Source organism: Onychostoma macrolepis, chromosome 10 (genome assembly GCF_012432095.1).
Source record: "Onychostoma macrolepis isolate SWU-2019 chromosome 10, ASM1243209v1, whole genome shotgun sequence".
NCBI lineage: Eukaryota > Metazoa > Chordata > Actinopteri > Cypriniformes > Cyprinidae > Onychostoma > Onychostoma macrolepis.
The window spans coordinates 21431103-21447485 of record NC_081164.1 but is presented as its reverse complement, the minus strand read 5'-3'; the positions used below and the strand labels follow the sequence as shown (position 1 = coordinate 21447485).

Here is a 16383-nt window from a genome sequence, read left to right as displayed (position 1 = left end):
TGATTAAATTGAAGCACTAAAATTGCTAACTGTAAATAAAATAAATAAAAACTGAAACTGAAATAAAAATAAATTAAACCTAAATAGTAATACTTAAAATAAACAAAAACTAAACATAAAATTACTAATAATTAAAAAAAGAGTATAAAAATAAAAGCTTATTCAAAATACTAATAAAAAACTTTAAAAATTAATAATAGTAAATAAACAATACTAAATGCAAAATGGATATTACAGCATGGTGTTCCCATGTTTTTTGGACATGCATCATTCAGTACCCATAATAAGTAATATTTTAATTCCCACCATATATAAAATTAACATCTGATATATGTGCTTTTTGTGATAGCATTTTAACCAAATGGTTTTATTAAAGTAAAAAATATCATTTAATATGACAGAATGGACCTGATTGCATTACATGGACCAATAAAACACAAATTTGAAGGCTCAGCTCAGTAACAGCTACACGTTTCCACTGCATAAAAGTGCTTTGGTTTTTTGTAAAGGATTGCAGTCGTGTGTAGTTGGAACAACCTCATGTACTTTAAAAACATCTTAATCCGGTCTGAACTTCTTGTTTTAGTGCAGAAAGCCGAACCCGCTGCATTACACTCTCCTGTAGTTCTCACAGAGAAACGCTGTGAACCGAAGGGCCCTTCAGATTCCCGCGGCTTTACTGAGGCTCTTTATTCTGAGGAGAAGCTTTCGGGGGCTGCGTTCCAATCCTTACGCGTTCACAGTCGTCTCTGGTGTTTGTTTAATCAGAGCCGTCTCACTCCGATCCCCAAAGAGCTTTACACGCTCAGAACGCAGGTGGCTGGAGGTTTCTGCTGCTAATCCGCGTGTGAAACTCAAGAACGAGAAACACAAAGACGTTTGGACAGGTTACGCCTCCAAACTCCTGCAGACTTTACCATTAAGAGCAGAATTATTGGTAACACTTTACACTAAGGTCTCACACTGTAAAAAGTGAAAGTTGACTTAACTTAAAAAAAATTGAGGAAACCCGTTGCCTTAGAAGTACATAATATTTTTTTTTTTAAGTTAAGTGAACTTGACAATTCAATTAACTTATTTTTTTAATTATCATTTACTTAAAAATTTTAAGGCAACGGGTTTCCTCAATTTTTTTAAGTTAAGTTAACTTATCACTTTTTACAGTGCAGTTGTGAACATGAGTTAATGCATTAGTTTAGCTTAGCATCTTTGTTAATGTTAGTAAAAATATAGTTGTTCATTATTTGTTCATGTTGATTAGCAGATATTTAAATCAGAGTTTTTTTTATTATCATTGCGATATTGTAGTGTTTTAATATTTTGATTTATTTTGATATTTTAATGTTTTTGATTAATATTTTCTTTTTTCATTTTAATTTCATTTAAAACAATGATGCCGTGTCTTTTTGTCATTTTTATTTATTCATTTTTTTTGTGTGTGTGTCTGTATACTTTTTTTAAATAAAATTTTATTTCAGTGTTAGTTATTTTGGTACAGTAAGTTAAATTAATTAAATGTTGTTTTGGCAATAATTCTAAAATTAGTTTAGTGTAATTTGAAGCACTGAAATTGATGACTGAAAAATAAATAAAACTGAACTAAAACCAAAACTGAAATAAAAATAAACTAAAACCTAAACAGTATTTTTTTTAAATAAATAATAAATAAATAAACACAAACGGATAAAAATGACAAAAGCACATCAAAATTACTAAAAATGTAACTAAACTTAAAATGAAAACTAAAAGTATCAATATAAAAGACAATTCTGTAAAAAACAAACTAAGAAGTATGTAAATAATACTAAAATAACTGATCACATGCAGAAACTAACATTTTTTAGTTTTGAATTTTTTAATTCAGTTTTTTGGACATGCATCATTCAGTATACATTATTATATAGCATGTATATATTCATATGATCATCTATTTTATCAGGTAACTTACAAACTGAGCTCTTTTTGGTAACATTTTAACTAACTAATTTTATTTAAGTTAAAAATATTAATGAATATGAGTGAATGAACCTGATTACATTAAAAGCACCAATAAATTCATGCTAATTTTTATGACATTTTTAACATTATTTTTTAATTTTAGTTTTAATTATTTTAGTACATCACATTAAACTATGTGAAAATGATAACTGTCGATTTAGCTCCTAGCATTTTTTTTTTTTTTCACTTATTTTTTGTTTTATTTTAAATAACAAAAATGTTTAGCTTTATGGATTCAGTTTTCATTTTAGTTTCAGTTAACTGTAAAAACCCTGGTTGAAATTAACAACTACTAAAAGCTGTAGAACTCCATTGTCAACTAATATATTTATAATTAATTATTGATTGTTAGTGTTGTTCACTATTACTGTTGTTTATGTGGCGTGTGTACAGAGCTGAACACATCTGAAACGCTAAGCTGAAACAGGACCGTCCAGACTTTAAAAACAAGCCGGATCATGTTCTGTCATCATAACACGCAGATCTCTGAATGTTTTATCCAGTAGAAACACAGTGGAAACAAATTATACAGAACATGGCGTTCCTCAGTTCTAGTCTGATCTCTCATTATGTTTTGGCTTTTAATTTCTCTGCTGGTTGGTTCTGCGTTTTATCAGAGCTGCGCGTTTACAGCTTTTGAATTTTAATGAGAGGAAAGCTCTCCTTAACACTCGTTCTGTAATTTAGCTCATTAAAATATGGCTGTAAACAACAGATTTGCCCCACAGATGTTTGGAAGGAGACTATTAAATGACATCCATGTTTCATCAGGAGTGAAAATGAGATGGCGAATGAATAAAAACACATAAATCCTGTGAGGTTGTTCATCTAAATGTTGATATTTTTGTAAATATTCTTAAAATGTCTTTCACAGAATGCCAGAGAACGAGTCTAATTCACTAACAAGGAAACTGTCCAAATTCAACTATCTGGGCTCGAAGCATCGCTACAGGTTAGTAAACCAGAGTTTTTGGGGTTTTTTTAAGAAATTAATACTTTTTTTCAACGAAGATGCATTAAATTGATCAAAAGTGACAGTTCACAGTTTCCTCAAAAATATTGGGCAGCACAACTGTTTTCAACATTGATAATAATCAGAAATGTTTGTTGAGCAGCAAATCGCCATATTATTATGATTTATGAAGGATCGTGCGACACTGGAGTAATGATGCTGAAAATTCAACTTTGATCACAGCAAACAATTACATTTTACAATATATTCAAATTGAAAACAGGTATTTTAAATAATAAAAATATTTCACATTTTTTACTGTATCAAATAAATGCAGCCTTGGTGAGCAGAAGAGACTTCTGTCAGAAATATTAAAAAATCTTACTGACCCCAAACTTTTTGAACGGAGGTATTGAGAAGTTGTCATAAATCTACAACCAGATAAAAACCCAAAACACGAGGTATTGAGAAATTACCTTTAATATGTACAGACAGATATTAGTCACAGATAGTGATATAATGCTGGATGTGTGACTCATGTTACTGTCATTACATTCTCAGGGTTAGTCATTAAATAAACATAAAACGGCTGCATCACATCCATCCAAATGTGGGCCGAACTCAAAGAATAAAAGGCCAAATAATTGACAAATTACAAAATGACAGCACCTTTAAACTACTACCTATCAAGGACTAAACACCAGTTTTTAAAGGAACAGTTCGCCAAATGAAAATTTAAGTAATTTCATACACAATAACATGATTTTCATTTTCTGAGTGAACTGTTCCTTTAACTCTTTCCCCGCCAGAGTTTTTTGGGAAAAGTTGGTAACGAAAGTGGTTAACATTCAACCCGTTCTTTTTCATCAGTAGTATTATTTGTGATTTGAATTTTGTGAACGGGAGTTCCTCCTTTGCTATGTTATAAGCCAGGCTTTAGATGCTTTCGCTTCGAATTCGCGATCTTGTCATGTCTTACAAGAAAAGATAGCCTAATTGTCTGTTTTGCTTGAATCTATACACCTTTCACTTTTTAAGACTAAAACAAAAGATGGATTCATTGTTATTCTTAATTAAAAAGCACAACAACAATAAAACATTAAGCTACAATGACAAACTAGCTTACATAATGTTTATTAACAGAAATGAATAAGATGAGGGATGGCATACACCACTTGCTGTATTATATACCAACTTATAAATTACAGAACGTTTAGCAAACACTGAGGAATCAAATCAATAAAAAAATAAAAGAAAGCCTGAAGCGTAATGTGAGGTAAACAGCAAAGATAACAAGCTTTTCAAAATGAAATCAAAAAGAAAAGTAAAACTAAACTGGCTGTCGGCGCACTGCAAAAAAAAAAGATTTTCTCACTTAGTATTTTTGTCTTGTTTTCTAGTATAAATATCTAGAAATTCTTGAATCAAGATGCATTTACTTGAAAAGTAAAATGATTTAAGATACAAAGTCTTGTTTTCTAAAAAAAAAAAAGAAATTATAGTTTTTTCTTAAAACAAGCAAAAATATCTGCCAATGGGGTAAGAAAGATTATCTTAATTCAAAAGCTAAACATATTATTTTTCTTGCCCTATTGGCAGATATTTTTGCTTGTTTTAAGCAAAAACTAAAAAATTTTTTGATAATTTTATTTTTACAGAAAGCAACATAATATCTTAAGTCATTTTACTTGCACAGTAAATTCATCTTGAATCAAGAATCTCTAGATATTTATTCTAGAAAACAAGACAAAAATACTAAGTAAGAGAATAATTTTTTGCAGTTTGACAGGACTTGCATGTTTTTTTCCCCCCACAAGAATACCAACATGCCTTCTCTGGTTTAAGAAGTGGTCTTTTACTTTACTTTAGCTTGAACACCGAATCCATTTTGGTCACAGTCTAGAGCCCTGAAAGGGATTCCTTTAATGATGTTTTTATAGTGGTGCAGGAGGATGTGAATCATCGTGTCTGTCTCTGCTTCCAGTGGAAAGACTGCGATGCAGATCGGACGAGAGCAGTCTGTGACTCTGCCGCGACCCGACCTACAGGTGATCCGAACCCGCAGCAAGACCTACCCAAAGAGAAGCACACAGCCCGCAGGTGAGCCACACCCCACGCCCGATTCACACCTGATGAGGTGTTTCCTGAGACAAACAACCACACAGAACACCCCAGACCAAGGTCCAATTCTGAATTTTCCTCAATGTCAAAGGTCCGGAACAATTAGTTATTACAAAACTTGTTTTTAATTAACATGCATAACAAATCAACACTATTTTTTTTTTTTTTAAATAAAGTGCATTTTGCATTCAAAATACATTAATAACAACTGCAAAAGTGGCAAAAAAGTGTCAGCAATAGAGGTTGACCGAAACGGGTTTTTCTCTAGCCGATGCCAATATCTAGAAATCAGGGCAGCCGATGGCCAATTATGCCAATTATATATATATATATATATATATATATATATATTATTTTATTTTTTTTTTTTTTTTTTTTTTTGCCGATATGTTTGGCCGATTTTCTTTTTTTTTTTACCCCCTCATAAAATAAAAGAGAGTATAAGTAAAAGTTTATTGCAGGGCACAAGACAGTAATAGTAGTAGCAGTAGTAGTAGCCTAATTCATAGTAATAATACATGGCTCAAAACTTAAGCACCTTCTTAAAACAGTTCTGAAGCGTTTTGTTTATGTTTGTTAACAGACACCAGTGTTTCCCAGAGACCTGCAAATGCAAATTCATTCTCTGCCAGCAGGAGGTGCTTTTGAAGCGGGAGATATAGCGGTTTCCCTGGTAACGGCTGTAATCAAATAAGCGCTGCGCTTACAAACGCTACTTTATTAGGCATTACAGTAAAGACGAAATGAAAATGCAATCAAGCTTTTCTGGAGACGGTCGGTTCTTTTCAAAGATACAGTTGTGTTCAAAATAATAGCAGTGTGTTTAAAAAAGCGAGTAAAGCTCAAAATCCTTATAATAACTTTTACTTCAATACACACAAATGCATTGGGAACATTGCATTCTATTCTAAATCAAAACATGAAGAAAAATTTAGCAAATTTGTTATTACTTTACAGAAAGTGAAAAAAAGAAATATTTGGCTGTTCAAAAAAATAGCAGTGTCTGCATTTTTCTTTACAAAGTCAAACATTTACTGTATAAACTGAAAAATGCTTGAAGATTTAGCTTTCTTGTGAATGACTGAACTAACATTTAGTTGTATAGCCATGGTTTCTGAGAACTGCTTCACATCTGTGTTTCATGGAGTCTGGCAGCTGTGAACAGGTATTCCAGCCCAGGACGGTGGCACTACATACCACAATTCCTCTGCGTTTCTTGGTTTTGCCTCAGAAACAGTATTTTTGATGTCACCGCACAAGTTTTCTATTGGATTAAGGTCTGGAGATTGTGCTGGCCACTCCATAACGTTAATCTTGTTGGTCTGGAACCAAGATGCTGCTCGCTTACTGGTGTGTTTGGGGTGCTTGTCTTGTTGAAACACCCATTTCAAGGGCATTTCCTCTTCAGCATAAGGCAACATAACCTCTTTAAATATTTTAATGTACTCAAACTGGTCCATGAACACTCGAATGCGGTAAATAGGCCCAACACATATGAGAAACATCCCCATATCATGATGCTTGCGCCACCATGTTTCACTGTCTTCACAGTGTACTGTGGCTTGAATTCAGTATTTGGGGGTCGTCTGACAAACTGTCTGCGGCCCCAAGACCCAAAAAGAACAATCTTGTTTCATCAGTCCACAAAATATTGCACCATTTCTCTTTAGGCCAGTCAATGTGTTCTTTGGCAAATTGTAACCTCTTCATTTTTTCAACAATGGGACTTTGCGGGGGCTTCTTGCCAATAGCTTGGCTTCACATAGACGTCCTCTAATTGTTACAGTACTCACAGGTAACTTTAGACTTTCTTTGATCACCCTGGAGCTGATCATTGGCTGAGTCTTTGCCATTTTGTCTATTCTTCGATCCATTCGAATGGTAGTTTTCCGTTTTCTTCCACATCTTTCTGGTTTTGTTTGCCATTTTAAAGCATTTGATATCATTTTAGCTGAGCAGCCTATCATTTTCTGCACTTCTTTATATGAAATAAGAAATGCACAGTACAACATTTGCTGCCTTCGTCCTTAAATGAGGGCCACTTGTTTGACACCAGTTTTTTCACAGAATGATTTACCTCTCTAATTAAACTCCACACTGCTATTATTTTGAACATGCCCTTTTCAATTAATGATTCAATTACACAGATTCAGCAGCATGTATATCATGACTGTTGGGTCTGTTGGTTTTCTATTACTCTACCACACCTACTAGTAAAATATTTGCCATGTAGAAATATAATTTCTACCAAAAACAGTGATTGATCTGGTTAGATGTTGGGCTGCTATTATTTTGAACACAACTGTACATTCATATAAAAACACCTGCACCGCATTTTGATTTTGAAATGTGCAGTGCTCATGTTTATTCAACCAAGTAGAAGCCTTTTGGAAAATCTATTTGTGGCGGTCAGCTTTGATAGTGACGGGCCGCCACAAATAACAGTGTATGGGAAACAATGGACACTTCTATAAGTAAAATTGCCATAATTACGTGATAACAAAAATGAACTCATTACACAGCGGTGAAGTGTCGCCCGATTACGCCAAACACTCACTGGATGTCATGACAGTAATGTCACGCAGGAAAACTTTAAATATCTCACCTTTGCTTTCATTTCAGACCATCTCCAAAAGGACATCCAGACTTTTGAGAAGTGCTGCCCTAGGGTTAGTTCACCCAAAAATGAAAATTCTGTCGTTTCAAACCTGTAAGACCTTCGGAACACAAATTAAGATATTTTTGATGAAATCTGAGAGCTCTCTGACCCTACATGGGTTTTGAACGACACGAGGGTGAGTAAGTAATGACAGAATTTTCATTTTTGGGTGAACTAACCCTTTAACACTACAGGGACAGTAAATTTGACATCGTTCTCTCTTCTGACTGCTGTTATCAGTCTATAAATAACTCTATACATATCAAACAATCTGTAAGAAGAGAAAGCAATAGTGACCGTGTAATGAAAACAGTTACTCACACTTGTGTTGCGACATTACTGTCGGATCCAATATAGTCGCTCAGCATCGTCTTTCAGTTTCAATCTTTTTGAAAATCCTGCCTCGAATTGTGAGTTGTTTGTAAACAAATCCGTGGTAAAATGAAGTAAACAAAGCACTGAGTTCTTATTGACGCAGTCTGGATCTTCATTCAAAAAAGTTCATCCATTCTTTCCTAACATTGGGATCAGAAGGAAGGCGATGCAAAGACTGTTTTTCCACAACTTGGCACTGAACAGTGTCTTGTTGTCTTCAGAGCATCTTTATCGTTTGGATTCTGCATAGACCTGCGTGTTCACCTCTCTCTCAAACACTACACGCACAAATCGGTGGGCGGGGCTAAACAGTCTGTGATGTAGAATCAGTGAGCGGGGCTAAACAGGCAGTGATGTATAGTCGGTGGTTAGGCCTAAACAGGCAGAGATGTAGAATCGGTGGGTGGGGCTAAACAGGCAGAGATGTAGAATCAGTGGGCGGGGCTAAACAGGCAGAGATGTAGAAGTAGGCGTTGATCTTCTGCGGAGGCAGTGCTTATCCACACTATTACTTCATAGAGTAGAACATTCCACAAGCTGTGGTTTTGGCAAACTGCCTTCAATATAAGCTGTTTTTAGACTAACGAGAACATTTTGAGTTCTTTAACTTACAGAAACCCAGAGTGTCACATGACATGAGGCTCAGGTGTGCGATTGATCGGTTGGCGCATTTGCTTCAGCGCTCCGCAGGCATGCGATTGAGATAAACGCTGTTGTTGTTGGGCTGAGGCAGGAATGTGTGGGTCACTCCTGACCTCGACACACGTCTGCACCTCTATTGTTCTGCCCAACACTCGCACACTTAAACAATAGAGCAGAGACTAGAGAGGGCTCGAGTGGAGGATGCAGATGGACGCAGGAAGTGTTCTGCTGAACTGCATGGACAGAATCATCAGACTGATTTTTTTGGCCACAGAAGCACTCATGTTTGGGAATTATGTGCTTTAGGGCGGAGCAATGGAGGACAGATGGTCTCCAAGACGGAGAACGCGAGTGAAGGCCTCAAAAGCACTGCACTTACACCGGTCAAGAGGTATTCAACACTCATTAAGTGTTATGTGATCACAGAGTTTTATTGCTCTGGAGTCTTATTGCTTTTATTTTCACTGCAAACAGTGATTTTATTCTTGAGATCATTCAGTGAGATCATCAATTGGAGACTGAGCTGAATCTCCTGCATCTCAGATGTTTCTCCTGAGAAAAAGACCCCAATGATTTCATATAGATCTCCTCCAGTTCAAGAGAATCTCAATATGAGCTTAGACATTTCTCATCATTCTCCCAGAATCAAATTCATTTTCTAGACTGTATGTCAACTATTGACTCATGTGGGTCTATTTTAAGTTCTCTTAAGGAATTTTAGGAGAAACATCTGAGACAAAGTTGATACATCAATGAAACAATTGAGAACTTCAATAAATGTCTTGAACTGCAAATGACTTTCTTTCTTAGTATTTTTATCTTGTTTTCTAGCATATTCCTAAGATACATTTGCTTGAGAACAAAAACTTCGGATTCTGAAAATCTTCTGAAAAAATGCATCAAAAGTTGGTCAGTTTATGCTTAAAATTAAAACAAAAATTTGCCACTGGAAACAGGAAAATGAACTATAAATTTAAAGGGAAAAGGGATTATTTTTCTGACTCCATTTACAGATATTTTCTCTTGTCTTAAGCATAAACTCACTTAATTTTGATAATGTTTTTTCAGAAAACAAGCCTTAATATCTCAAGTCATTTTGATTCGTAAGTAAATGCATCATGCTTTATGAATGTGTATATATTTGTACTGAAAAACAAAACAAAAATACTGAAGAATTTTTTTTTGCAGTGTGTCTAAAGATTCTTAAATCAAGATTCATTTACTTGAGAAGCAAAATAACTTAAAAATATTGAAAAATTGACAAGAAATAAGTGAGTTTAAACTTAAAACAAACAAAAAAACCTGTCTGCCAATGTGGTCAGACCTCATTTACAGATATTTTTTCTTAAGCAGAAATAATAATGAATAATGTTGTTTTAGAAAAAAAGACTTCATGTCTGAAGAAAACAAGTCTTAACATATCTTGAATTAAAAAATGTTTAGATATTTGTGCTGGAAAACAAGACGAGAATACTGAGGAAGAAAGTCATTTGTTGTACAAGACACTTGATGAAGTTTTCAATTGTTTCATTGATGTTTTGTTTCAACTTTGTCCCAGATGTTTCTTCTAAAATTCCTTCAGAGAACTAAAAATAGACCCAAATGTGTCAATAGCTGACATACAGTCAGTGAACGTGCAAAGCAGCTCAGATCACGGGATCCTGGGAGAATGAGCTCATATTGAGATCCATGTGAGATCATCAGGGTCTGTTTCTCAGAAGAAACATCTGAGAAGCAGGAGATTCAGCGCAGTCTCCATTTGCTCTTCAGGTAATCTAGGAGAAAAAATTGAGATCTCATTTTAGAGTGTCAACTGTTTCATTGTATTTCCCCAAAGTCCCAAAGCAAAGACAGACAGCACTTCAGAGCTGCAGAACAAGCCCAGTGCACCATGGGAGGAAGACGCCCCACAAAGGTACAGAACTGAGAGTTCAAAAATGAATAACAATGAACACACATACAGTGTATCCTATATTTACCACGGTGCTGTTGGATTCATACCGGTGTTATTTTATTATTTGAGTACTATTATATTATTAATACTTAGAATTTAGTTTTTCAATATTTTCAATTTTTCATTTTTATTATTTGTTTATATTTCTATATTGCTTTAAAATTAATGCTCAACTTCAACTTATTTTATTTATTTCAGTTGTATTTCTTAACATTTTGAATCAGACTAGTTTCTTTTCTGTATTGTAGTTTTTAGTAATTTTGTTATGTGCTTTAGTCATATTTTAAATATTTTTATAGCTTTGGTACTTCATCTTAAAGATATTTTTATTTAATTTAGCTGTATTTATTAATATGTTGAATTTTATTCATTTATTTTCAGGTTTCATTTGTAATTTTACTTTAAATTTTAATAATTTTGTTGTGTGCTTTATTCATTTTTATTAACTGTTGTTTTTATATTTCTATATGGCTTTAATCTTAGCACTTAAACTTGTTTTCTTTCATTTATTTGTATTTATTTATAAATCAGCTTTTACCTTTATATTTTCAGTTTATTTTAGTAATTTTGTGCTTTAATTGTTTTTATTAGTTTTTTTATGTGTAATTCTGTATGGATTTAATTGTAATACTTACCTTAAACTTGTTTTATTTCATTTAGTTGTATAAAATAAGTAACATTTAGCTTTCATTTTAATTTTAAGATTGTTGTAGTAATGTTGTGGTTTAATCATTTTTATAAAAAAAAATTTTTTATATGTATTTCTGCGTAGCTTTAATTTTAGTACTCCAACTTAAGGTTATTTTATTAAACTTATTTTATTTAGTTGCTAAGCCAACATTTCCGAGTTTCTTAAAGTTTTTTTTTTTTTATGTCATTCATCTAGTATTTCTGTTTTATGTTAACATTATTTCAGGTACCAAAACCTAGTAGTTTTTAGTAGTTTCACTTTTAGTTAACAATATTAGCACTGATTCATATTCATGCACTATGGTATTTTATTATGGTATTGCATACTAAAGCCGTTGTAGTTTTTGTATCTGTTTTGTTTGTGCATTCTTGTCCTCTCTGAGCTGTCCCGTCATTGTTTTTCCTCAGCGGTCTGTTCAACTCGGCCAGCGAGCGGAACAAATCTCCCAAATTCCCCAAAGCTCACCGCCGTACACCCTCAGGAGGCAGCGAGAACGAGACGTCTCACTTGGCCCGCCGCAGGTGTGCACCATTGTGTTCGCATGAATCCCGGTTCTGCATTCAGACTCATTTATGTCCTTGAGAGTTGATGCATTTGAAGAAGTGCATGAGAGTCTTTGAACATCAGCGCTGAAGCTCAATCCAGATGCATTTGCTCCCTCTAGTGGAAATAAACTGGAACAAATGTGTTTTGTTTTTTTAGTAAGAAGCCAAACACAAAGTGTAGCATCCAGGACTATTATTGTTAACTAAAACTATATATATATATACATACATACATACATTTATTGGCTTGAATAAAGTAAAATAGAAATTTTCGATGAAAAACTTATACTTAATAGTTATTTTCCCGTTGTCATTTTAATCTTAGTTTGTTTTAATTTTTTATGTGCTTTAGTCATTTTCAATAGTTGTTGTTTTTTTAAATGTTTCTATATAACTTTAATTTTAGTACTTCAACTTAAACTTATTTCGTTTAGTTGCATTCATTAATATTTTGAATTAGTTTTTATTTTTATATTTTCAGTTTTATTTTCAATTTTAGTTTAGCTTTTATTAAGGCAACATTTCAAATTTTTGTTTAGTTTAAGTGAAAGCACTAAAATTGCTAACCGGAAAAAAATGTATTAATAAAAATAATACAACTGAAATAGATCAAATAGAAACCTAATAGTAATATTTAAAATAAACAAAGAACACATAAAAGCACATATTTTATGTGCATTAAATTCAAAATATTCATAAAAACTGTAATAGTTTATAAATAATACTAAAATAACATTGGCTGCATCAGAATGAATATTTCTTGATTTACTGTAAATTGAGAACTCAGTACATTGAATATCTAGTAATGTTTAAAATAAACAAAAAAGCACATAACAAAATTACTAGAAATTGAACCTAAATTAAAATGAAAGCTGAAAGTATGAAAATAAACACTCAGTTCAGAATTTTAATAAGAAATTATAGTAGTATATAAATAAAATAAAACATTTTTACTGAATATTTTTTAAATTAACTTTAGTCTACATGGTCTACATTAGTCTACAATACATGGATTATTTATTTATATTTTTCAGCAGAAGTCTTACTGTCTGGCAGTAAAGGAGGTGAAAGTTACTCTAGTTATGAGTTCTTGCCTCTGGGCATTATTAAGACGTGAATCCTGCCGCAGGCAAGGAACTGATGAGAGAATGGCTGAGAATAAATAAATACTGATAAATCTTCACAGCAGCGCAGGCATTTGTGTCTGTCTATCAGAGATGATGAAACAGTCAGTGTTTCTCTTTAAACGTCCTTCGTTGTGTTTTGTCTCAACAGGAAAGGTCAAACCACTGACGACCCACAGGCCAACAAACAGTACAGGAGGAGGTTCGCTTTTATTCGTTCACTCCTTTTGATCGCAACAGCTTCACAACTAATATAATATAACAATGTTTGGTGTCGTGCATGTCTTTGTTTTTCTAAGTTATGCTTTTCAAGGCAACGCAGTTTCTTTGAGTTTGTCGCTGGCTGGTTTTAAATAGAACCAGACATATTTTTTGCATTTTTTGAGACAAAATTTGCAGAATGGAGTGTGCTAAAGAAATAGTTCACTCAAAAATGAACATTTGCTGAAGATTTACTCATTCTTATGCCATCCAAGAAGATGTAGATGAGTTTGTTTCTTCATCAGATTTGGAGAAATGTAGCATTGCATCACTTGCTCACCAATGGATCCTCTGCAGTGAATGGGTGCCGTCAGAATGAGAGTCTAAGCAGCTGATAAAAACATCACAATTATCCACAAGTAACCCACTCCACTCCAGTCCATCAATTAACATCTTGAGAAAACAAAAGCTGAAACATATCCATCATTAAGATGTTTTAACTTCAAACCATTGCTTCTGGATAATGACGCTTCCTCCAGGGAAAAAATGGTCTGGTCTGAATCAGGAGCGAAATCTGCACAGATCAAGCACCATTTACAAGCCAAAATAGTCCAAAACAGCTCTAAACAAATATGTGGCTGGATTTTGTTGTGAGAGACAACAGGAGATGGACTTTTTCACTGGAGGAAGCGTTATTATGGATTATGGACTATTTTGGCCAGAAGTAATGGTTTGAAGTTAGAAATTAAATGGATTTGTTTCTTGCAAACATGCAGCTTTTGGCTTCACAAGATGTTAACCGATGGACTGGAGTGGTGTGGATTATTGTGATGTTTTTATCAGCTGTTTGGACTCTCATTCTGACGGCACCCATTCACTGCAGAGGATCCATTGGTGAGCAAGTGATGTAATGCTACATTTCTCCAAATCTGATGAAGAAACAACCTCATCATTTTTTAGATAGTCTGAGGGTGAATGTTTGCAAATGTTTATTTTTGAGTGAACTTATGCTTTAAACAGAGCTAAGTTTGCCTCACTCTTTTTGGGAACTGAAAGCACAATTCAATTGGCTAAAATATTAAATAAATGAACATCCATGTAGATGGGTTTTTTTTTTTTGTCACTGAAAAAAAACTTTTTTTTTTGTTGTTGTTTGGGAAGGTGGATGGAACATACATGCAATTTCTTGTAAATTGCAGGATGTGATTTGTATTAATATTTATTTTTGTTTTTGTAAAACTGATCTTGATAAACTTTCTAGAACTGTTCAAGAATGTGTGTCCCTCTTCCATTCTGCCCTGTCACCTTTAACCCCTCTGACTGGCCCCTTTAGGTCACGTTCACGTGGAAACACCAGCAGCGGCAGCGAATCTGAGAATTCCAACAGGGAACATCGTAAAAAAAGAAACCGGTGGGTGATTGAGCTGTCCGGACAATATAAGAGCACAAGCCTCCTGAAATATATGGATATTATAAATTAAGGCAGTAATGGTCTTAAAAACAATTGTTGCAGGAAATTGTGAAAATCTTTGAGAAAAGCAGGAAATCTTTGCAAGAAAGCAAGAATTTGAGAATCATAACATAAATGAATCATAATATAAATGCATTCACATCTCTATAACCTGCAGGTCCCGGCAGGAGAACGAGATGGTTGACTCTGGTCCGCAGTGGGAGGTTGTGCTACGCAGACAGAAGGAAAAAACACCCAACGATCCCAACCATCGGCGCTCACGACACCGCTCCCGATCGTAAGCATCTGAAACTATTAACCCTGCAAAGCCTGACATATGAAATCATAGTCAGAAAAATCTTTTTTTAAATGAACATATTTGATACATCAGGCTTTTATAGCTCATATATTTATAGCTTGTGAGAATATAGAGAAAAACAGCTCAATTTTAATCAGAGTCCCAAACTGAGCAAAAATATGCAATATGGTGCCGATGCTGATATTTACATAGACAAAAAGAGATGAAATTCTGTTGCTTGTAATGTAAATCAATGAGATCTTTTTAACAGTATAATTGATTCTGACATAAAATGATATAAATATCAGTCGTCACTCTGTATCTCCAATAATATGTCTTAGTAAGATTGAGATTGAAATGATCCAAACATATAATGCAATGCAATCCAATGCTGTTTGAGAGATGAAGAAATTAATGCTCCTCAGAAGATGTGAGATGTTTTGGAGGCTTGGGAAGATCATTGCTCCACTGAGGAACAGTGAAAGTAAAGCTTCTGTAAACAAACGTTCCTCAAAAGATCCTGATGATCAGATTTGAGACGCACTGATTTTTCTAAAAAATGATTGATGGAGAATCAAGTAAAGCCAAGCTGCTTCAGTCCAGTAAGTGTGCATCTGGAAATATTACTACAGTTATTCTGACGTTTACTTGATAAAAATCAGTCTGGATTTGACTGCAAAAAGACACGTGAAGCAGCAGCTGAAGCTGGATGTTTGTACAATTACACTAAAAGAGCTTTGACTGGATAAAACTCTAAACTGTCAATCAGAGACAGAGGACATAGAGTAGATTGCGTGTGGCAGCAAAGTTTTGATCATGGTGATAATTTAGAGGCCCATAAAATATGATACAGTAGCTTTATAGGGTTAAATCATTAAAAAAAACTAAATGACCCGACCCTCTTGTGCCAGTCTTTGAACTCTTTTTCTTCTTGTCTATCGCAGACGAAGTCCTGACGTCCAAGCTAAAGAGCAGCTCTGGAAGCACATCCAGTGAGTTTAACGTCACTCTCATCACTGATCAGACTCAATCTCTAAAAAGCAGACGACAGACGGTGATGATCATGTTGTGTTTATGTGCAGGAAGGAGCTGGTTGATCCTTCAGGTCTCTCTGAGGAGCAACTAAAGGAGATTCCGTACAAGAAAGTGGAGTAAGTCAAATAAACCTGTCCGTCTGTAAAACAGGACAATCAATAATTCCACAAGTAGGGTAGACATTGGTATCCCATAAAAAAGGAAATCCCCAAATGGATACACTTAATGAAAGTGTGCCTCTGTCAGTGTTAAAACTCCCAGAGAATTAGTGTCCATAGAAAACATGTATTATTCAGTGAATCTCTAAAACTGTCCCTGATGAGCTAGCTGTATGTAAA

At 34.1% G+C, this 16383-nt stretch overlaps 1 protein-coding gene across 1 annotated transcript in view; it reads left to right on the top strand.

Moving 5' to 3' along the window:
- epb41l4a (erythrocyte membrane protein band 4.1 like 4A) overlaps positions 1 to 16383 on the top strand; it is a 59587-nt gene that overhangs the window by 40356 nt on the left and 2848 nt on the right. Inside the window, exons 11-20 of the mRNA XM_058788327.1 lie at positions 2873 to 2950; positions 4935 to 5050; positions 9054 to 9138; positions 10585 to 10662; positions 11800 to 11913; positions 13213 to 13263; positions 14596 to 14673; positions 14891 to 15010; positions 15955 to 16002; positions 16093 to 16161. Of these exons, the coding sequence (XP_058644310.1) occupies positions 2873 to 2950; positions 4935 to 5050; positions 9054 to 9138; positions 10585 to 10662; positions 11800 to 11913; positions 13213 to 13263; positions 14596 to 14673; positions 14891 to 15010; positions 15955 to 16002; positions 16093 to 16161 (837 nt within the window). The remainder of the gene's footprint in view (positions 1 to 2872; positions 2951 to 4934; positions 5051 to 9053; positions 9139 to 10584; positions 10663 to 11799; positions 11914 to 13212; positions 13264 to 14595; positions 14674 to 14890; positions 15011 to 15954; positions 16003 to 16092; positions 16162 to 16383) is intronic.